This window comes from Eurosta solidaginis, chromosome 3 (genome assembly GCF_040869045.1).
Source record: "Eurosta solidaginis isolate ZX-2024a chromosome 3, ASM4086904v1, whole genome shotgun sequence".
Classification (NCBI taxonomy): Eukaryota; Metazoa; Arthropoda; class Insecta; order Diptera; family Tephritidae; genus Eurosta; species Eurosta solidaginis.
The window spans coordinates 243,016,996-243,042,088 of NC_090321.1; the positions used below are offsets into that span (position 1 = coordinate 243,016,996).

The 25,093-nt window shown below is 36.4% G+C and overlaps 1 protein-coding gene across 7 annotated transcripts in view; it reads right to left on the reverse strand.

Annotated features, from left to right (window-relative positions):
* Nucleotides 1-25,093, reverse strand: part of dpr12 (defective proboscis extension response 12) — a 725,043-nt gene that overhangs the window by 306,501 nt on the left and 393,449 nt on the right. For all 7 annotated transcript variants that reach the window (XM_067775740.1, XM_067775739.1, XM_067775742.1 and 4 more), the window contains one exon: nt 1,317-2,953. In XM_067775740.1, coding sequence (XP_067631841.1) covers nt 1,317-1,410 — 94 coding nt within the window. In that variant the 5' untranslated portion in view covers nt 1,411-2,953. The remainder of the gene's footprint in view (nt 1-1,316; nt 2,954-25,093) is intronic.

The window sequence follows — 25,093 nt, forward strand, 5'->3', positions numbered from 1 at the left end:
TATAGTGTTATCAAAAGTTTTCCCAACAACCAAAATAAAAATAAAATACCTCCGTCCTTTTTCAAATACTGAAGGGTTTTTAGGACCTTTCCGATTTGCTGCTTATTTATCTGATAACTGTACCTCTCCGCAGTTCCTATACCCGCTTTCACTGACAAGGCTTAATTTAAATGCATGTCACGCCAGTCAAGTCAAAATACCCGTCAAGATACTTTAGTCACGGCCTGAAAAAAACTAGAGGTATCTTGCAGCTTTCAGACTGTGTTAATTTATATACTTGTGCAATATATCCTACAACTTCCACTAATTTTAAACTGTCAGTATACGCGTGTATCACCTCGCCATTTAAGTGCTTTGGGCCATTCTTCCATCTCTATCGTGACACTAAGAGACCAATCGAACCTCATGTAGACAGTTGGGTAGTCTGTACGTTCAATATTTGATAAGGATTTACTACTATGGCGCTATTGTTTGCGTTCAAGCTGCCCAGAGCCATTGTGTCTCGTCGTAGTTGCCAGTGCATATAGCGCAGCTGTCTGGGTTGTTTCCAGGGCTCCTGCTATGCTAAACATTGATAGGCTACATACTCAATTTTTTCAGGTCTCTGGCTGTTTATAAAAAAAGGACTCCATAGTATGGGATGGGCCTTACAATCGCTGTTAATATTAAAAAAATTGAGATTGTAATAGACTCCATGTTCATCACGGCATTCTTCTACAAGCATAAAATGCTCTCAATGCCTTTTTAATTCTCTCCTCCTAGTTGAGATTTCACTACAACTAGCTGTCTTAAATTATTTCTAGATAATTTGTGCAACGTATCTCCTACAGGATCCTTGTACCAGTAAGTAATCAAGACCATATCCATTTTCTCGGCGTTGGCGCTCAAACTGATATTAGATGCCTATGTATGTATATTACGTAGCGCCCGTTCCTTCAGAGCAACGTCATCTGCTTACGCCGTAAGTTTGAACGCTCCAACATCGAACCACTTGAGCAGTTGATTAATGAACAGCGTTCGTCAGCACAGTTGACAAAACCTGCCCTGTGGCGTGCCCCACCCCAAATCAAAAAACGTGGCGTTCCTAGTTAAAAATTTGTGTGGCACATTTGTTACGTATACGACCCAGTCCATTGTTGGTTATGAGGAGAAGGTATGTATTTAAAAATCGTTTGCAAAAATGCTTGATTTTCATAATCAAAAAAAAAAAAAAAGTAAAAAATTTAAAAGCAGAAGACTTAAAAATCAATGTTCCTTATTTCAAGGTATTTTTTATTTTTTTTTTCGCTATTTTTTTATTTCTTAAATGCACTCACCTGGCTCCAACGTTGTCGCCAAAAGTATCGATGGCAGGCAAAGTAGTATTATCCGAATTTCAAGCATGTGCATTGACATTAATATCGGTAACATTTGTTTATGTATATGTCTATATATATATATAATGTGGTATGTTGGTGCTGCTACAACAACACCAGCACAACCACAAACACTAGCACTGCCACTAGCTGCTCCACTGCACTTTGTTGATCACACACACACAAGCACGTATGCAAACAACCTTTTCAACGCTATCCGCTTGTATTAACAAAAGATGCCAAATTCAAAAGCGTTTTTATTATTTTGACTTTAGTTGTTATTCTGTGTGCTGATATGCTTACTCATTAGGGTTAATGCATGTTTGAATGAGAAATTTCGCGCGAAGAATGTAAATGCAATGGCGTGCGAAAAAACAAATTTCGTATTTTCTTATGTCGTTGTGTTTTTGTTCGTCTCTTATGTATGCTTAGTTAGTGTTATATGTGGAATAATGTGCGACACATGCAAGATTTTGTAAATTTTTTGGTTATTATTTTTGTATAAGAATTTGATCCTGCTGTTATTTGCTTGAATGATGAATGTTGCAAATATGCTTATTACGAAGCGTGTTTTTTATTTTTTGTTGTTTTTTTTTTTTCTTATACAAGGCGTCTTATTTGGTCGTGCCGTTCATTTGTTCTTGTTTTTTTTTTATTGTTTGCAGTGACAATAATGTCATCTTCTTTTTGTACAGATTTCTTGAAAACAGCGCGAAAGAAACGTGAGTTTCCTTTGTGTATCGTTTTGTGCTGCTTGTTTTCTCTTTCTTCTCTATGCAAGTTTCGTTTTTTCTACTTTTCCTTTTTCCGCGTTACAATGTTTCAATATTGACAATAATCTCTGTATGCATGTTGCCCCTTTTATATGTTGTAGTTGTTGTTGTTTTTTTTTTTTTTTGCTTTACTTATTATTATGTTACTTCATTACATTAGCATTTTTTGACAGATCTCCGTTGTTTTTTATTTTTTTGCTAATATGATTACTTGTTCCACTCATTTTTCTTGTATATGTTGCTTTATTACATCGTTTGCTTCTATCTTTTCTCCGTTCTCATTTCGTTTCCTTTACCTGACGTAATAACATGTTGTTATTGTGTTGCTTGCATATTTTTCTATGCAATAATGCGAATTTTTGGGTTTTCGCCATAATTTTATACAAACATCATTTTTCATACAAAAATCGCTTTGCATGGCATTCTTTTTTTTCATGCGCAGTAAGCCAGGGCATTTTTTTTTTTTCATATGTATATTTATCTTTTATATATTTACTCTTCTTTTTTTTAACAATTTGCCCGATTATGGCCCACGTTCTTCTTTTTTTTGTCGTTACTTTTGGCTTTATTATCATTTATATTTGAAGACGCAAGTACTTTCGTTTGTTTTTGTTTGCATTGATATTCTAACATTTTGTTGTTGTTGTTACATTTACATTATCTTATTTGTATTCCACTTAAAGTTGTTTGCTCTTTATTTGATAAATGATTTATGTATGCAAGTTGTTAGTTAGTTTTTTGTTTTACGAAATCGTTTGTTTTGTATATTCGTTCGAACATTTTAGTTTTTCATTCACATAATCATTTGCAATTATTATGGCATTTCTGTAATAGAGTGCAAAAAGAGAATAAGAATGAGTTGAAAATCATATATGGAAATTTCGTGTAATAAATTATATTCGTTTTTTTAATATATTTTAGTTTATACGGCAATACAACTATAATAAAAACATTAAATATGTCAATGCTGAAAAAACCACCAAAACCAAGGTGGAATCACCAGGTGAAATAAGTAGAAAAAACAGAACGTGTACGCTACCTAAAAGGGTACGGGTGTATTTCCGCGAGTGTAAAATTTTTACCCGCATTGAAAAAATGGGAGTAGAAAAATTAATAGATATTCAAAAATGGCATTTTGCAGCCTAATACTAGGTTCAAACACACACCATATTGGCAATTTATACTATTTGGGCAATTTATTAAGCAATTTTTCATATAATAAATTGTAATAGCAAATTTCCAATTTAAAAAAAATTGCGTAATAAATTGTTTCAAACTGCAAATGCAACCTTGTATAGTGTGTTTATTGAGTAGATTTCAAAGTCAGTTGCGCATGGCTGAACTATATGGTTGGCTCATCTCATCAGCTGATTTTATGTCTTTCATTTCACTGGAGTAGGGATTGTCAAAAGAAGATGGCAAACTCAAAATGAAACCAAAACATTGAACACATTTTCTTACAACACACAAAAATATCAAAGTTTTATGTTTTCATTCCATTTTATTCGCCTAATACCAACACGCAAATTTTGACAGTCTGAACAAAGGTATGTTCTTGCTGTAGAGATGAGCCAACCAGCTATCAAATTACTATTGTGTAAGCTAAATAGAGTTGTATGAACAGCACTCATTTCAAATCGAAATTTCCTCAATTTATTTTTCTGTTTGAACATAGTATAACAGTGCCACCTTACGCCGGTTCAAAAGTGGATACTAAGGCCCAGTTTGAGTTTTAATTACTGTTAGTTTAAACAAATATATTAAATGCTCACGTAAACTGAACGCAACATCAACTTCAGCTCAAGCTTCCATTCAACGTGACGGATGTATAAACATATATTATTGAGCTGAATTCTACTGCCGTTCACGGCACTAGCTTGGTTTTGGATTCGACTACTAATGTCGTAATGATAAAAGGTTTAACAGACCCACTTGTAGGTGAAAGTTATACTCCCAAATGTGTTTATCCCTGAAAATCTTTACAACTTTCCAGCAATCCTATTGATTTGTAGGAAGTAAGAAATTTTTCCTTCTAATAAGTAATACAAACTTTACCTTGGATGGAGGAATTCAAAATGTTATGACAATTTTATGAAAACATTTGGGGGGATAGGTGGCAGCCGCTGGCTTACACCAGAATACAGGAGCCGTATTCATGAATTGCAAGTGACATTAAATATCCTAAAATTTCACTAAATTTTAAGTTGCTGATTTGTAACAGTAACAGTAACAACGTTTTTCATATTTATCATTGTCTTTGCGAAATCTATTACATATATTAGGTATAATATAAGAATCTTGGTGACGCATTCTCAAGACGTAGGGCTCACCATGGCCAGAACATTCCCACATTAAATCCCTCAAGCCAGGGGAACTGCTATGGTTCACCATGGAAGTCGGCTGGGATGAGGTGCTGAGCAATGGTCACCGTGCAATGCTCAATAAATTATCCATTTATTTAATGGAAAAGGAACGAATCAGTCATGGTTGACTGTATCAAAATAGGCCAAGCTGCACTAGCATGTCCTATGATGAGTGTTAATGGAGTTCAGAATAGTGGTAGTGATATACTCTAAACGGAAGTCATGCTGATGGCTGGATAACCGAAGAATTTCATTTAATTGAGGGAATCATAACGGCTTTAAACGTTTTCGTTACTGACTAAAGGGATAATATCTGTAGATACTGGCTGGGTTTCCGGTCTTCGGTAGTAGGTTTATCCTTGCCATTCTATGTTATTCTGGAGTGGCAAAGGCTTTTAACGACAATGCGAAAATTGTGCTAGGCTGCTGCTGCCCTCATGGCCAAGGTGGTTTGGCATCGGCATAGGTTTTCTGTTTGGGATTATTGATATGGAATGCTTGGCTTTTCAATGGCTTCTTTAACCTCTGTTGAGGTGTGGGTTGACTCGTCATGCTTGTGTTTATATGCCCGTTGATTTGGACGATATCTAGCATTGTCAACTGAAGTATGCATTGCAAATTGGCTACAGAAAGCACTCACGCATTTCCTACAGCCCGACAGACGAAATTCTAGTCAGATAAATTATTCAAATACTAACTAGTATGAATAACACTACAATAATAATCAATGAACTATTAAAAATATTTCTCATATAAATAACCCCACAAAATTCTAGTCAATGAACTAGAATGTTTGCTGACTACTTTGGCTTTTGACTGCAGGTTATTTATTTCAAAAACTACTTATCCTTTTAGAAACTGAGCATCATATTTAACTTCACGAGTGCAATTAAAAATATATATGGATGTATGCATATCTTTTTATATATAAAAATCACGTGTCACATTGTTTGTCCGCGATGTACTCCGAAACTACTGAACCGATTTTGAATTTCTTTTGCACCCCGTGCGTAGTTGGAATATCTTGAAATATAGGATAGGTTATATCTCAGTTTATAATCGCAATATTATTTTATTGTAAATTTTTTTATATGTTTATACGTAATAATAAAATGTTACGTATACGCACCGGCACTCATATTTTCAGGTGGTGCGGATATACATCCGTGTAATTGGTTGGCGTTTAATTAAACAACGTGCTTATCAATAAAAAATATTATAGCGAATGATATCAAGTATAGCACATCCCCAGGTCCGTCGAGAGGGGCCGATGGAGGGATTACCCCGAGACCCCGGGTTCCTGGACCACTCAGAATTCGAAGTACTAAGACATTTTTTTTAATTCAGGAGAGTCTGTAGTTGTTCCATGTGCAATTTTTAACCCGAATTTGGAAAGCAACGAATATCTGCATTTCGTTTCAATACTATAGTGAAGTGTGAAAAATAAAAATCTATATATGTGACCCGGCCTATGAAAAGGTGTCTTATGACTCAAAAAAGAAATTGCGAGAAACAGCTGTTAAAGATAAACAATGCATCTATTCAAGTTTTATTATTCTTAGAAGTTTTATTTTTTTTTTGAGTCATAAGAAACCTTTTCATAGGCCGGGTCACATATATAAAAGAAAAGGCTAAAATGTGTGTTAGTTGGTCGCCGGTGTTTGAAGAGATGCGTTGGTCGATTTTATTCAGATGTGGACCAGGGTACCCCTACAATGTGTTTATAGAATATGGATAACAAATGAAAGCTGTTGATGGGTGCTTTAGTACAGAGTAATATATTATACCGCTGGGTGACTAGGGCCTAGAGATAGGCCAAAACGTGGTACCCCTAGAATGTGTGGGTAATATGGATATCAAATGAAAGCTGTTGCTGAGAGCTCTAAAGTAATTTTCATTGTGATATTCGTTTAGTCGCATCGACCTGGCAAAACTGATAAATATGCATGCGAAGCCGAAATAGAGACATGAATTAATAATACCCACATACCTATTTACATATATCCTATTCGATTTGCTGAAATTTGGTATATAAAGTTTCCTATATTAGTATTTACGATGCTTTTTTCCGGAAAGTAGACAGAGATGGACTGGGACTGGGACTGGGATTAGGACTAGGACCGTGACTGAGACTCGGAACTGGGACTGGGACTGATAGACTGGGAGATAGATGCAATGAGACGAAGATGGAGATAGATGAAGCGAAACAGACGGAGGGAGGAGTGAATAAAAGATTAGGAAAAAGTGAAGAGGGCAGAGTTAGATGGAAAAAGTTTTTAAAATGTGTGCAGATAGGCCAAATTTAGGGCAGAATAACGTCTGCCGGGTCTGCTAGTAGATATATATAAATATATATATAAATCTATATATAAATACATATATTAAAGTAACTCTTCTAGCTTTCACTCTTTCGTCAGCCTGAGCAGCGGTTGTACCTTCTGTCTAGAATTTATTTGATGGATCTGACATTTCACTTGCATTGATTTATACGTACAATGATGATTCCAAGAACGCGATTTAATACTTTTTTTTCAAGAAAACTAATTGTCTAACAATGTTTTTTTTTTTAATTTATTATGCTATTATTTAAAATTTTAAATATACATCAAAGCATGCATACATACAAACATTCGAGCTAATTCTCTAAGTGCCAATATTTTTAATATTCATAAACGACGCAGTGGCGCTCGTTCTTCTACTTCTTTAATGAATTGCCGCAAAATGCGAGGAATTCAAATCACGTACTTACTTAATTTCCCCTACCACAATTTACATTCCCACAACCGTCGCCATTATCTTGGGTATTCCTTTAACGTTAACTTTAGTCTGATTAACAAACGCAATGCAAAAGACATACCAAAAATAACAACAATAATGAATAAAGACCATAAAGCTACTATCCATGGTCACTTCCGTCAGCGTCAACGCAATTTATTCATTTTTATAAATTTCCGTAATAAATGTGAAAATGTTCATAAAATTTCTACATTTTGCTTTTTATTTATTTATTTCCCTTCCTCTCCGTTTTATGCCACAAAATTCATCACTTTAATATATAAGTAGGTTTGTTGTACTTTCTGTGTGTTTGTTGTGCTTGTTTGTACTCTTTGACAAAAGCGTTTGAATTTATTGCTTCCGTTGTGGGTATTTTTAGTTGCGTATCCGCAATGGCGCTTACGAGCTGTGTATCCCACTAGTGTGGGTTGGTCAGCTGCTGACTAAGCATCGCTGTGCCTTTAGTGCAAGCTGTGACAGAAACAGTGGCCATACAGCACAACAATATTTAATCTTTGTTGATTGCTATGCGCCTGCGTTTTGTGGTTAGATGTGCTTAGTTGAGTTGTCGTCGTCATCGAGCAGGAAAAAATGAAAGAGATCTAAGGGAATTTCTGATTGTCGTGTTATGGTGTAGTACGATATCCCAAGGCAAACATTTTTTTGATTGTAAGTTTTGATCAAAAGTCAAGGAGAAAGTGGAAAGAAGATAAAAAATAGAAAATTAAATTAAAACTTAACCGAAAACTATGTATAGATAATTTCTTGGTATGGATGCGTACTGGCATTATAAATATTAGAAAATGTCTAATAACACTCATAATATTTCCACCGAGCGTTTACATTATTTGCCATACTTAACCGGAGTTTTATTAATATAAAAACAAGTAAGGACGGGACTGTCTTCGGCTGTGCCGAAGACTTCATACCTGTCATGAATGGGGCTGAGCAATAATCTTATCCCATTCGTAATCTCCGAATATTCGGATGTATAAGAAAAGAAATATATAGTGAACAGATCTACATACCTAAACGATTTCTAAGATAAATATAAAATAAAAAATAGGTAGGTACTTTGTGTGAGGATGCAAAGCTTCACGTTTTTTGTGGTCTGAATATAAAAACTATAACTACGAATCACGTATTTCAAAAATATATGACGTAAACGTAACTATTTGATGAAATTTGGTGAATTTTGAAGTTTCTATCCGTAAAAAAGGGGCAAAAATGACAGTTTATATGAAGTATATAATATATACACCACCGATCTCTATGATTTTTTCAGACAACAATATATACTATATACCTAAGCATTTGGTGAAATTTGAAGCTTCTAACTGTTAAAACGGCGCAGAAATTGCACAAAGTTTCTTATCTGAACAATCGGTTGTATGAGATATATACTATATATACCACCGATCTCAATGATTTTTTCAGACAACAATATATACTATACAAGTAAGCATTTGGTGAAAATTGAAGCTTCTACCTGTTAAAATGGGGCCGAAATCGCAAAAAAAAAATATATATATACTATATATACCATCATATATATATTATATATATCACCGATCTCTATGCTTTTTTGACACAACAATATATCTATATACGTAAGCAATCGGTGAAATTTGAAGCTTATAGCTGTTAAAATGGGGTAGAAATTTCGAAAAATTTCTTATCTGAACAATCGGTTGTATGAGATATATACTATATATACAACCGATCTCTATGATTTTTTCAGACAACAATATATGCCATATACGTAAGCATTCCTTGAAATTTGAAGTTTGTAGCTGTTAAAATCGGGCTAAAATTGCTATAGCTCTTAAAATAGGGAAGCAATTACGAAAAGTTTCTTATCTGAACAATCGGTTGTGGGGGATATATACTATATATACGACCGATCTCATCAATTTTTTCAGGCAACAATATGTGCAATATACGAAATTATATGGTGAAGTTTGAATCTTCAGTCTGTTAAATTGAGTAAGATATTACAAAAATCCTCTTTTTCTGAAAAATCGGTTGTATGGAGGATATATGCTTTCTTAGTATACACGTAAGATGTCGCAAAGCATATTATGCGAATGATTGAAGACCACCGTTGATTGGCTGATTTGAGTGCGGCTTCAGAGCTTGTAACTACGCAATCGATCAGATTTTCACTATGTGCCAAATCGCAGGAAAATCCGTGAAAAAAGAATTGTCATACATCATATCTTCTTCAATTTTAAAGCCGCCTACCACTGAATTGGGTTTCCACGGAGAGCAACACCATCGGCAGACTCAGAATTAAGAACGACCTCTCCGAAGCGTTCGAAATAAAACGAGATTTTAGGCAGGTCCACCTCCTTTCGTGTGATTTTTTAATTTGATGGTGAAAAAAATTATACGAGCTTCAGAGCTTAACCGCTCTGGAAAGATACTCTTTAAGAGAATGCAATTACTATCGTCTAACTGGAAAAAGAAGCGGTCAATGTAGATTTAGTGGTGTATAAGAACAAAACGAAGTAGTTGCTGTCATCGAGTAAAGAGTCAGCATATTTGCACCTTGGCAACCAGGATACTATTGGTAGCCCAAATTTTGAAGTAGTAAATTACTTCGTTGATTTGGGAACCAGCTTAAACACAGACACCAACATCAGCTTTGAGCTACAGCGAAGGCTCACCCTTACCATTAAATGCTGCCTAGAATTGTGTAGCCAGTTAAAAACAAAAGTTCTCTCTCGGCAAAAGGAATATCATGCACTTCAAGTCACTAATCGTACCCTTTCTGCTATAGCATGGACCATGACAACATCAGATGAAGCGGCTCTGGGAATATTCGAAGGAAAAGTTCTTTGAAAGATTTATAACCCTCTCTCTGTTGGCGGCAGCGAGCACCACAGAAGGTTAAGTGATGAATTGTACGATCTTTTGCAGATACCAAGATAGTTCAGCGAATTAAAACGCAGCGGCTACGCTGCCTAGGCCACGTTGTGCGAATGAAAGATGACGCTCAGGCAAAAAGGTATTCTTATCGGACCCTGACAATGGGAGCAGAGGAAGAAGGTGCCCCACTGAGCTGAAGGATCAGGTGAGGTTAGGTTAGGTTAAACTTTGGATCCTACACATACTGAATGAATCCGTAATGTCACCAGAAATTTGTTTAATGACTTAACTGAAAAACCCTATTAAAAACCAGGACTTATGTTATTAAATAACTACATCCTCTTGGCAAAGTACAAGAAGATTTCAAGGAACTGTGTCACTTGCTTCTTCTATATTTGACAACTGTATCACTCCTAAGAGCTGGAGCCTAAACCTGAAAAGGAGGTGGCAGGCCTAGTTGGACATCCATAGACATTTGAATGGTTAAGCGCCAATGAAATAAGTAACTATTTTCCATTCTATCCAAGACATGCACTGAAATATTCGGGATGCTGTTGGCTTATCGCAAGCCAAGTTAAACTTGATGCGAATCTCAAATTGTGAAAGTAAAATTAATATAGTCTCCCCGATATCTAAAAAAATCGTTCGTGATATAACCAAACTAACAACGTTAGTTTATAGTAAGATAATAAGGCATGTATAGGCTGATATACCTGACTGCCTTATAGGCCATCGCCATGCAAAAATAGTCAACACTTCATCATAATCATCATTGGTTATTAATTGGCGCTTAACCACCTAAGCGATTTCGGCCATTTCGTAAAAAGTCACGCCAGATATCACTGTTTCGTGATAGCTGACGTCAATTGGGACCACCAAGGGACACCAGGTGTTCTTTCACCTGTTTTTCCCAACTAAAAGGAGGTCTTACTCTTCCTATTTATACTGATTTCGAATAACGCACATTCCACCAAATTAAAGTCATTCCATTGTTACGCTCTATCTGAAAATAAGCGTTTCCATCAATTGCCCCCTAATTTAAATTTATAAACCCCATTTAATTCCTTTCCTACAAAGGGAAATGCCTTACTTAACCACATACACAAATACAAACATACTTTATTGCACAAATACAAAAAGCTACTAAATTAAACACAACCACAATGAAATCAAAATGACGTTCGTTGAGAGTTTGCAATGAATTTTATGTCACCTGTGAAGATAAATTAAAAACAAAAAAAGTTAACCAAAAACGTTTGTGTGCTTGTATGCATAACCACAAAATTTTATGTATGCAAATTACGTGCTGCATGCATATAAATTCATATTACTCTTTTTCAATAGTAAAAATATGGCATTGTAGTGTGGCGTTAAGGGAGTTTGAATGCAATAATAAAAAAAAGTTACGTATACGTATGGTGCACCGACCTGCATATCTGCACACAAATTTTGTAGGTGTGTGCAGTGCGCGCAAATGCTATTTATTTGAAGTGCTACCTAAGCGTTTGTTATAAATAAGCAGGTGTATATGTATGTCGTTGCTATAGTATTTATTGTAGTTGTTGTATTTGCAAAAAAAAGTAGTTAAAATTAAATATTATTTTCAATTTTTTATACCTTTCATGAACATGAAATGGTATATTAACTTTGGTCCGATGTTTGCAACGCTGAGAAGTATAGAAGATAGACTCACCATTAAGTATACCGAATTGATCAGGGCGACGAACTGAGTTGATATAGTCATGTCCGTCTGTCCGTCCCTCTGTCCGTCCGTCTGTCTGTTCGAACGCAAACAAGTCCCTCAAATTTTGAGATATCTCAATGAAATTTGGCACAAGGATGTATTTTTGTATTATATTAGACATTTGTCGGATCCGGTTGGATCGAACCACTATAACATATATCTCCCATACAACTGATCGTTCAGATAAGATAGTATAGAAGATAGACTCACCATTAAGTATACCGAATTGATCAGGACGACGAACTGAGTTGATATAGTCATGTCCGTCTGTCCGTCCCTCTGTCCGTCCGTCTGTCTGTTCGAACGCAAACAAGTCCCTCAAATTTTGAGATATCTCAATGAAATTTGGCACAAGGATGTATTTTTGTATTATATTAGACATTTGTCGGATCCGGTTGGATCGAACCACTATAACATATATCTCCCATACAACTGATCGTTCAGATAAGATGATTTTGGTCATTCCTGCCGCAATTTAGAAAGTATAAACGTGAAACTCGGTGATACATATTCTAATATATCATAGAATATTTTCTGAAAAAATCACTTTGATCGGACCTATATATTGTATATATCCCATACAACCGATAGTTCAGATAGAAAGCTTTTTGGCAATTTTTCCCTTAATTTCCAATATAAAAACGTTAAACTTGGTGATATCTTCTATATATATATAAAGAAGTGTACATTTTGATTGTCACTCGATAACTCGATAACGGATAGAAAGATTGTCAAGAAATTTTTAGGATAACTTAATAGGAACCCGGAGAGTGTTTGCGAAAAGTTTTTTTCGGGAAGTGGACCAGGGACCGATTTATTCTAAACTGTCGTATATATGGCTCCATTCGCCTGAAATTTGGTATGTAAGTAGCGTTATATCTAGAATAAAATTTCGGATAATTTCTCTTCCGTGAAGTGGGCCAGGATACATATTGGTGACTAGGGTCTCGAGAAATTGGACAAAAAGTGGACCCGGGCGCCCCTAGGATGTATTTATACAATATGGATATCAAATGAAAGCTGCTGATGAGTGATTTAGTACAGGGTAGTTTTCATAACTATTGGTGAATAGGGTCCCGAGATATAGGTCAAAACGTGGACCCGGGCACCCCTAGAATGTGTTTATACAATATGGATATCAAACAGCTTTAGTACAGGGTAGTTTTCATACCTATTGGTGACTAGGGTCTCGAGATATAGGCCAAAACGTGGACCCGGGCACACCTAGAATGTGTGTGTATTTTGGATATCAAATGAAAGCTGTTTCTGAGAGCTTTTAAGTAATTTTCATTGTGATATTCGATTTAGTCGCATCAACCTGGCAAAACTGATAAATATGCATGCGCAGCCGAAGTAAAGACATGAATTAATAATACCTACATACCTATTTACATACGTCTTATTCGATTTGCCTAAATTTGGTATATAAATTTGAATATATTAGTATTTCCGATGCTTTTTTCCGGGAAATAGACCAGAGACGGACTGAGACTGGGATTAGGACTGGGAATGGAACAAAATACATACAACCCTCTAGGAAACTTCAGAAAGGAGAAAAGAGAGAAGGAGACTGAGAAAGAGATAGAATGAGACGAAGGTGCAGATAGATGAAGCGAAAAATACCGAGGGAGGAGTGATTGCAAAGATTAGGAAAAAGTATAGAGGGGCGAGGGAGAGTTCGACGGGAAAAGCTTATTAAAATGTATGCAGATATACAAATTTATATAATATATACTTATCCCGTACAATCGATCGTTCAGATAGAAAGATTTTTGGCCATTTCTCCCTTAGTTTCCAATATAAAAACGTAGAGCTTGGTGATATATATTTTAATATATCATAGAAGATTTCTTGTAAAAATTATTTCGATCGGAGCTATATATAATATATATCCCATACAACCGATCGTTCAGATAAGGGGGTTTTTTGCCATTTTTTAATTATATATATATCTTAAAAATCGTTTAGGTTTGTACATCTGTTCACTATATATTTCTTATCTTATAATTCCGATTATTTGGAGATTACGAACGGGATAAGATTATTGTTCAAACCCATTCATGAAAGATATGAAGTCTTCGGCACGGCCAAAGACAGTCCCGTCCTTACTTGTTTTATTTTGTTATTTGTTTGTTGTGAGAAAATTATAGTGCGAGTAGCAAATTGTCAGTAATGTGCAGTGGCACGGAAATGAAACTGCAAACGCTAAAATTACACGTTCACGTGTACACAAATACGTTCGAAATACATATATCGACGTTGATGTGAGTATAAGGTACTCGTGAAGTTCGATGTATAAATATCAGGGTTGTAAAAGAATGCACTCTATACGAATGAAATTCAGCTTTTTGACTAGGTTAAGAGGGCGTGGGTGGATGTTACCCACACTTCCACTCGGAGACATTTTTGCCCATTATGTGTGCCCTCGGTAAGTACAGGGTGGCGACAAATTCGTTTAGCCCCATTACCTCTTAGTGGTCCTCAACTAACCACTTGCTTTCCCTGATGAATCCGAGAAGAAGCGAGAAGTCCACCTTCCCAACCTCTGCCAGGCTGTCGAAGAACCGTGAGCCCAGAAATCTGAGCCTTCTTCTTTGAAGCGCCGTGCATAGGCAGAGAGAGTGGTAGATCGACTCCTCTTCCTCCTCATCCTGACAACCTCTGAAGAGGGAGCTTGTTGGTATTCGCCACCGTCGGAGTATTGGTGCGATAGCACAATGATCTATGATGACACCCGTAAGTACCCTCACCGCAGAATTGTTCAGTTTGAGAAGGAAGCTAGTGCCCTTCCTATCCAAGCATGGCCATAAGGACCTTGAGACTTCGCAGTGAACCCTATCGGTCCATAGCAAGTCCGTTGCCCCGTTCTCGTATCCTTCGATTCTCCCTAGGGGATAACTCGGCGTCGGACGGAGCTGTCCACCTCACTTATATCTAAGTCGCAACCTTTCCTAGCTATTTCATCCGCGAGTTCATTCCCTTCAACGCCGCTGTGCCCATGGACCCAGCAAAGGGAGACATTTGGTGGACTTATAGAAGCCAGAGGGGCTCTGCACCTCCGCACGATGTCCGATTTTATCATGTTGGTCTCTAATGCCCATAAGCCGGCTTCGCTTTCAACAAAGATTTTTACGTCGGTGTTGGAGACCGCACTATCTTGGAGCAGCTTTACCGCTCTATCTATGGCATACACCTCGACTTAGAATATACTTCATGCGTCAGGAAGTCGGAATGATTAGATTAGCTGTAGATGTGTTGAGTACATCCCAGCTCCAGTTCCCTTTTCCATTTTTCGAACCATCGGTGTATATTGTGATGCCCTTGCCGTTGCGTAGGCCTACTTGCCATTCCTCCCTTGAGGGATATCGTATGTTCCGAACTTGGAAGTCCAAAACACCTGTGATGTGGTCTGTGTTGGATGTTAGGTCGGTTATTATTCCGTTTAATTGCCCCTTCGTCATATCGTCCAGAATCGTCGCGTGTCCGTGCTTAGCTGTTTTTCACATGTTGGATGCTCTTAGTCGTAGAGCACCTCAAGCGGCTAGTCCCTGCAAAATTACTTGTAGAAGCATTAAGTGAAAGATTACATTTAGCGCTTCCTGAGATGCGCTGCTCACGGCGATTGACATTCCCAGGCATGCCAGCCTTTGTAGCTTTCCGATACCCTTTGTCTACCTTCCCGATTACCTTTGTCTCCCGATCTTTTTGTCTAGCGCCTTCCACCAGACTAGAGCTCCATATGTTAGTATAGGTCGAATGGCTGTGCTGTAAATGCCATGAATGACATGTGGTGCGAGTCCCCAGTTTCGACCAAAAACCCTTTTGCAAGCGTAGTATGCTGCCAGAGCTTTCTTTGATCTCATCTCAACGTTCGTTCTCCAGCTTAACTTGGAATCGAGTGTTCAGTGAGTTCTCGATGGCACTGACTGTCTCATGGAGGGCACTTTCAACTTATTTGCCTTTTCGGTATGCGTGCTGAGCTGCATCCATCTGCCAGAGATTGGCACTGCTTCTAATATGTGGATCGATACGTCTCTCCAATGTTATAAGGATAACGGAGGAGAGGTATTGGTCTATAGTCTTTGGCTTTCGAGTGGTTAAATTTTCCTGCCTTAGGAATGAAAACCACCCGTACATTTCTCCAGGCTTCGGGTACATACCCATCTTGTAGGCATCTTGAGAAGATGCCATGTAGATGTGGTATCAATTAGTCACAAGCGGCTTGTAACATAGCCGGTCCCGCCGATTTGTAGGGTTCGAATGATTTTATAGCCCATGATATTTTATTCCGATCAACAATGTCCGTGACGTCGGTTTCCGGAGGGTATGCGCGGTTTTCGGTCATCGTCATGCCTGTCGTGCTTGTCGCTTTTTGACTGAATTCTGTTGAATTATTAGCAATTTACAAGTAAAAGGAAACTTAGGTCCTCCACATACGAACCAAGTCGTCATATCTTAACCGTATTTAGCAATGAGCTACGATAACGATATGCTAACGAATCCATAAGCACGAGTTGTCAAGTGGAGATTAAATTAAATAAGAACAAAAAAATCAAATCTGAAAAAAACGGTATTAAAAATAATGCGGAGTTGAAGGAAGATGACTTGAAAATTTTATAGAATTTCAAAAGATAATAAAAGAAACTTTTGAAAATTGTCAAACCTGATATCTATCGCGGCCTGCAATTGTCTTTAATGTGTTTCTTAGAATTTTCCTCAAGTGTTTCCAATGGCTTGCATTAAAGGATTTAGTTGGGCTTATGCAATCTTTAACTACAATCAGAGCTCACCTTTAGGTGCAACCAACGTAAATAGACTTCTAATTTTACTTTAACTATTTACTCTACGCTTTGGTATCTTCTTTTGCTTCTGGGGCTCGAACAAAGAAATAGCGATTCCAAGTGTTGCACGCGCTTGCTAATGGAGATATATCCCTTTCTTTGATTTTCTGTTACCCTAGTTTATTGGAGGTAAGACACATACCTGTTCCAATTGTTCAGACATAAAATACGAGATCAGATATAGATTCAAGCCATGCGTTAGGTGGCTGAATCCCTCATCAAATAATTGGTTTAAGATGGGCAATGCTATCGAAGACTTTGGATGACACATTTTCGGCAGCAAGTACCTACACAAAGTTTCGGATATGACTGTACATAACTTTATCGCCAAAATTGATGTATATTTTGTCATTATATTTTTTGGGCGAACTTCATAAGGACTTTATTACCATAGCTAACGCACACACACAGTGAGGTGTTAGTTCACTAGGCGATCTTTCCATTCGATTTTTTAATGGTGATCCATTAGATACTTCATTTATACGATAAACTTGTGGGTCTCTTTAATTGTAATGCTGAACTAGATCACTTTTTCTCTTTATAATTGCAGATGTGTCTTTTCGAAAATGTTTTGTAGATTGGGTGGCATAGTTTCGGGTAAAAAATGTATAGAAACTTTTTTGAATCACATTATTGAAAATAACAAACTACAAATTTAATTGACAAAATTTGATAAACAGTTTCGCTGCTCATTTCGGGTTCGCTGCTGCGTATGCACTTTTGCACGGAAATCATTTTTCGTGAAGGAATAAGTACAACAATTATTCTTTAGTTTGATATATGCAAGTGGCAGTTGTTAAAACTTCGATAACCAAAACTTACTGATAGGATAGATAAGAAAAATTAAGTACACGATTAGAGGTATGTGGAAAATGCGCAAAAAGAGGGGTGAAACAATTCAGTTTAATAGTTTTTCTTATTTTGGAGTCGATAAAGTCCGGGTAAAAAAACATTGTCCTAGGTGAAAGTTTATGGGATCCCGGGAATACCCTACATGTTTAAGTACAAATAAAAGTCCGGTCATATAATTAAGTAACTTCTTATCCAAATTAATTTTTAACCAACATATTCTTCTTAATGCCTTTATTTAATGGTGATTTAAAATTTTTTGCTATTAATACAAGAAAATGGTCTTAGGAAATCTAAAACCAACTCTCGTAGTCATGTACTTATACTTTTCTGTATTAAATTTAAGTTATTGCCCTGAAATTAAATACACCGCTTTATATTGAAGTAAGAAGGAAAAGCAATTGTTACATTTCGACGAGCCGTTTCACAATTATAGGGCTGCACTTTTATTATCTATCTTATATCTATATATATAAAAATCAAATTCTGTGTGTGTGTTCCCTATGGAATCCTATTTTCCTTCACTACACTTCAATCATTACCAAGTTTTGGCTCAAGGTACCTTCAATCAAGACGAAGGTTTTTTTCAATTTCACGTGCGCCACTGGGTCGTGCGACAAATTTTGTATGTCAGCAAAAGTTACTCATACGCCATGTACGTACTTAAGTGGAGAACTTTTGTTTGGTCATAGCGTTGAATTCACAAAAATTGTAGCGATTTCATTCAGTGATTTAAAAGTTTTTATTAAATTTAAGCATTCCACTGTAAAAATAGCTGTCTATATTAGATGATAGGCAAAAATTGTACAGCTAAAATATTTTGATTAAGTTACGAGATTTTGAGTATGAATTGTGTGTGACAAAATAAAATTTGAAAAATAAAGCAAAGAATGATAAATTAGAGGAATGAGGGATCTTAGAAAAAAGAAGGAGAGAGGTAGAGGGTGTAAAAAAAAGAAGAGGGAGAGATAAGGAATTTATAAAGAGTAAGAATGAGAAAAATTGGAAGATACAATTTGAAGATCAATAAAATCTTATATACTGATTGCTTGACTTTGAGTAAAGGGAAGGAATGCGTTAAAGTGCACCTATCTGCCTAACCCGAGCAATGACGGGTACCCTGCTAGTCTCCTGAAAAAATAAAAGTTCGGATCATTTTTTTATTTTCGGGCTTATAAAATTATAGTCCGGATTTTATAATTTTTTTCCGCAGTTAAAAATTAAAAAATCAAAATTTAGTTTTTCCTAAGGATTTTTCTTATAAAATGAGTAACAGTTTGGGTCCCTGCAAAAAACAGAATTTTTAGCTTCAGCAATGTTATGTTGAATAACGACGAAAAGTGAAGTAAATTTGCTGTTACCGACCAACAGAGTGATTAAGCATTGTGGTTAAAGTCATGGCCATATGTGCAAAGGTATATAAAAGCTAACGTATTTATGACATACGCATGCGACTACAAACCCAAAACCACGCTTAAATATAAGCAACACCGCTCTTGCCATAATACTGGCTCGCATACTCAATACCAAATACCAAATGACCGGTACACAAACACACACACACACACACAAGAAATAGCTTAAACGATTACTTGTCGTACAGCAGGTAGTGGCAGCAGTAGCGATTGTTATACAATTGTATGTTGGCAGTTTTGTGCATTTGGACATGCCCCACAAAAACGCCTGCTGGCAATTGCAGCGCCACTTACTGCCACAAACCATTCAATTTAAATGACCGTAAATCTTAATTTCATGGCGCGTGCTTGTGAAGAATTAAACCAACCCCACATTCACTCTCTAGAAAACACCAATTACAAAAGCCAGTAGCCAGTAGTAGAACATTTACCAAGTATGTTAAACGTATAGAGCAGCAAATAAAATAAGAAATAAAATGAAAAAATGTAAATAATAATAAATGGAAAAAGTTGAAAAATAATTTTTCGCACATGTCGGAAAAGCAAAAGTAAGCAACGCAAACTAGTGGCGAACGAGTTAACTGTTTGAGCTGTACAAGCAAAAGAGCAAACAAAAAAAGGGGCACAATTGCAAATTACAATTACTCAAAAATATATAAAATTGCAAGTTGCAAAACGGATGTGTTGTTATTGCAATGGCATTCCATTTGGCGCCGTAGCCAATTCGCATGCACGTACGTTGTGCAGATATACTTACGAGTAGAGTACAATTTGAATATGAGCTGCCACTTGAATTTGAGTAGAAATTACGCAAATTGTTGTAAAAGTTTTTATTTGATTTTTTTTTTTTCCATCAACCATTAGACTTTTCAAGGTATTTTACATTTTTATGTGCCTTTCTTGAAACTTATAATAAAATGCCGAAAGGAAATGAATGGTAGCACTTTAATGACCACACATTTTCACTGAATTTTTAAGTTAGTGTGGTTTGGCTGCCATCACACGTGTGCCATTAACACGTATTCGACATAAAAATTAGTAAAGCAAAAATAATAATAAATAACCACAGGTTGGAATAATGCCGTGCTGATTGGCGCACATATTGGGCTTATGCATATGGAAAAGGTAAAAGAAAAGAAGAACTTGTAGCTTGGTTGCAGCTAAGAACTTAAGTGCATATGGACGAAAGGAAGAACGTAAGTGCTATTTGTTGAGGCGTGGGAGCAAAGGTAGACCCAGAGGTGTGTATATATATAACAAATACAAATAGCGGTTCCCGACATTTATTATTGGATTAAGGCTGATTTACTTCGCTGGTGTTCTAAGCATGTTCATGCCCAGCTCCACGTATACAAATAACAAGTAAAGAAGGCTAAGTTCGGATGCAACCGAACATTACATACTCAGCTGCCAAATTACAGCTTGCAAGACTTTTAAATTACTTTCTTTTAAAAGTGGGCGGTGCAACGCCCATTGTGCAAAATTTTACTAATTTTCCATTCTGCGTCATAAGGGCAACCCACCTACCAAGCTTCATCGCTTTATCCGTCTTTGGTAATGAATTATCGCACTTTTTTGGTTTTTCGGAATTTTCGATATCGAAAAAGTGGACGTGGTTATATTCCAATTTCGTTCATTTTAAACAGCGATCTATTATTGGTTCCCAGGAACTTACATACCAAATTTCATCAAGATTCCTTAAAATTTACTCAAGTTATCGTGTTTACGGACAGACGGACGGACAGACGGACATGGGTAAATGAATATCTTTTTCCGCCCAGATCATTCTGATATATAAAAGTCTATATCTATCTCGATTAGTTTATGCCATTACGGGGTACCGTTATGCGAACAAAATTAATGCACTCTGTGAGCTCTGCTCACCTGAGTATAAAAATAGTCTTGAAGCTACCAAGCTAATTCTAGCCGGATGGCAAACAACAGAAACAGATCCTTCATGTTGCGATAAGTGACAAAGTGCACACAGTTTCAAATACTCGTACGTTTCGAGGTACAATGGCTAAGCAAAAGAACATGTTGGACACTGAGTGATGTGAAATTAGCTGTGACTCAAGCGAAGAATGACGCATTTTGTGCGCTTTGGAGCCTCTATGCTTGCATTGATGTTTCTCACGACTTTCAAAGCGGTCAACACTATCTCAATATTAACTTTGCTTCCCTCTAGAATTTTTCATTTCTCATCTTCTGGTTCTACTTCTTTTAGCTGCGATGCTCTGTATTAAGTATTACTCTCGTTGACTTTTCGGCTTGCTATAGACTTGTCATCCCCTAGTTATCAGCTTGTTATTTGTGTGTTAGATGATTGTTATCACTGCGATACAAATAAGTCATCGACTTGATATTGAAGATTTATAGGTAGGCCTTTCATAACAAGCCCATGTGTCGTCGATAATACGTCGATGACAAAGCAATAATTTTTAAACAAGCACTGATAATTTTTCGTTATAAAATCGATAATTTCTCGATAAAAAAGTGATTATTTTCGTTAACAAATCGATAAAATACTATTGCTAGCATACCGAAAACAAACCGATAACTTTTTAATAATTTATTGATAACATTTCAATTAGTTCAGTGTGGACATTTGTACGCTTCTGACGGACATTTTTGCAGTCATCAATAGGTTCAGCGTATTAAGATACAGCAGCTATTCTAATTGTACTGATAAAAGAGGTTGCTCTGGACAGGAATGTATTTTTAGCGACATTTTCCCGTGCAAGCAAAGCATGCAAAAAATAAAGATATAAGTTTGACGTTTCGGCGTTTTGATCGATTTTAATGGAATCAGATTGAAAAAAAAAATGAAACGAATTTCTATCTATTGTGCGGAATCATGCCTGCAGCAAAACGCACTAGTTCGAAACTAACGCAGTAATATCTCATAAAGGGACGGAAATAGTTCTATTTCTGTGCCCTCTTAGTGCTTTCAGCTGACAATCTTAACTTGTGATGTCCCACGAAGTGATAATTACCAACCTTTGAAGACCTGGTTCTTAAACAGTCGCTGGCTTTGAGTAACATTTTTAATTTCATATAGCTCAGATCTTAGCGCAATTGGTATTAATGTGGCCTTAAATATACCGTCCTGTATCCGATTAGCACCAGTTCGGTGGTAGTCATTAAACCTGTAGTGCGAAAGTGGTACTTTGCGTGACTATCTCCAATTTTTTCTGCAAGGATAAAACCCAACATTAACAACCGGATTAGCCCTTTGGAATTTGTTGTTTATTTCGTATTTTTCGGGGCTCTGATTGACGCACTAAAAGAGGGAGTTCCTTAGACACCTCGCAGCTTGTGCTTTTCAATAAAACAATTTTCAATAACAAATTTCATACATCACCAGAGACGTAAAGCCTCTACGTCTCTGTACACCACTACTTATGCTCCACACCTCATACTACATACCTCGTAATCCACATTTCAAACCTATAACCGCATACCTTCTAATTCATACTTTGTACCTTATATCTATTTCTTTAAACCTCATACCTCGTATCTTTTACTTATAACCTCATACCTCACACTTTATACCTCAGACTTTTACATTTTTACCTCGTACCGCAAATCATATACCTCATAGCTTATACTTCATATTTTGTACCTCATACCTTATATCTCATACCTCGTACCTTTTACCATATAACTTCATACCTCACACCACAAACCAGATACCTCATTCAACATTCATTCATTCAACCTCATTGCTTATTTGCAACCTTCTACTTAGTTCGAATCACTAACCTGTTGAATAAATAACTCCAATATTTAATAACGCAAAATGGCCTTTATTCAAGTACTTTTAAAATAACATTTCTATTGCTCGACAGATGGCGTGCTTAATCGAAACTGAATGTAGCGCCTCTACTGTCGCTGCCTTTTATACTCTTTGATTTCCTCCTTGTATCTTCTAGGCGCTTATGTTCTAGAATCTACTAGTTGGTTATCTGCTATAATTATAACTAAAGATGTACGTGTATAACTCTCATATGCGCGAGTGTTTGTGAGCGGCACTTCCACAATTATAATTGCATATCTCAGGTAAGATATCTGCATGTGTTTGTGCGTTGCTTCTTCGCTGCGTGTACGTACATATGTGTAGACATAATGATTGATTCGTTACATAATTTGATTCGATACATAATGATTCATTTATGGATGTACATACAAGGCGCTGCTTAGCATCGGCTTAGAGATGGCAGTACTCCTTAGTGTTGCTAATATTCGTAGCAATATCATACCTCTCACCTTAGTCTTCATACGTAACGCATTTTGTTAATACCGCCTATTTCATACCACAATCCTTCTCCATCATACCTCATACTTCGTACGTCATACCTTACCTCATACGTCAAACTACTGTCTTCAGGACAATATTACAAGAAAGAATTTGTTTTTGAGCGACTTTTTGAGTATTTCGTAAAAGAGCTTTCTGTAACTTGAAGTTAATCTAGCGTTTGTTTGATGTGTTTGTTCGCATTAGAACTAAACTCGTCAAGGTCGCGATACACCGCTAAACAGCATATTTTTATGACTCATATTTATGAGTTGAAAAATAAAATTTTAATTTCGCTTTAACTTATGTCATGAAATAAGCACAATTGTTTTTGTATGATGTTAATTTTTCAACTCAGCTTAATTTATGCATTCTCAAGACTCACTGAGCTACTTTTGCTAAGCTTTTCAGTTAGCAGCGCATCAAACAATTTACTGATCAGCATTCACCTTACAAACATACACACACAAGGACACTCTTTTTTAACAATTTATATTTCGTATAGTCACTTAACTTTAAATTTATTTTTGGCTTTTTGTAAGCCTAAAAGCTTTTGCGAACACATTTAAAACTGTTAACACCACTTTCTTAGTACTTTGTTATTTTTGGCTTTGAGGAACTCACTTTAAGCGTACTTACTACTTCAGTGCCGTGCTTTCTCAAACAAAAACACCGCTTATTCTTACACAACTGAGTCAAGTCATGGGATTTCAGTAGGACACCTTAGTCTTCGCCAGCAGTGCATATTTATTGGCTGTTTTCTTTTAGCTACAACAAAATAATAATAACTGCCAAAACAAAAACAGTCTTTGCACCTGCTGACTCGTACGGCATTTAGTTGCTTCAGCGGTGTATTGCAGTTGTTAGAATGCCAAAGTGCAATGTAATGCAATGCAATCAATTGGAAATAAAAGTTGGCAAAATGTTGGTAAGTTGGATATTTTTAGTTCCTTTCACCTTCAAAGTTTCAAAATAAATCAGCGAGTGTTTGAGCAGTAAAACTGTTCGCAGTAGTTGGTCTAGCGTAAAAGTTGCCTAAAGGGTTCTTCGATTTTGGTTGGATTGCGGTGTTGTTGTTGCTGCTGCTGCTGCGCAGGCTTAACTAGCTTAAGCTTAATTTTTCGTTTACTTCATGTTGCACTCACTTTACGAGTTTTTTCTTTTGCATTTTATTTCACTTATTTTGTACATTTTATCAATTTTTGTCGAGTTTTCGCCAGAATATTTGTACATTGAGCACTTATAAATATGTGCTAAATACAAACGTGTCATTTGTGTACTTTTATGTTGCGTAAGTATCTCAAATGATTTTACGTATATTCATATCAAGTGTTAAGATAAAAGTTACGCAGCCAAACGAAGTCTTGAGAATTTTTTACAATAAATAAAGCATTACGATTTCTGCTTGCTTACTGCTTATTGCACTCGTAACCGTATCGATTACTGTACCCTCTATAAATTGCAGCATTTTAAAAAAAAGAAGCAAGTTGAACATTTTGCTCTCCTTTTACGGCCAAACTATGACTCTGCGGTGTAAAAAATTTCATACAAATGGAATGGTCTGCTCTAGGAGTAGTGCAGACAATTAAAAAAAAAATATGTGTTTGATGTTGTTGTGTTGAAAAAACCAGCAGGTCTCATGGAAACGAATTCAGATTTGACCTCGCGATAAAACTAGCAAATATGGTGTGCATAGTTGTTTTGCAATTTGTGTGTATGTTCGTTGTCGAACATCCGTTCGAAGTTGCGTTCGGCGAGAGCATTTCACCACATCAGATATTGAAAAAGATGATATGGTGAAAAAGGCCAGTTA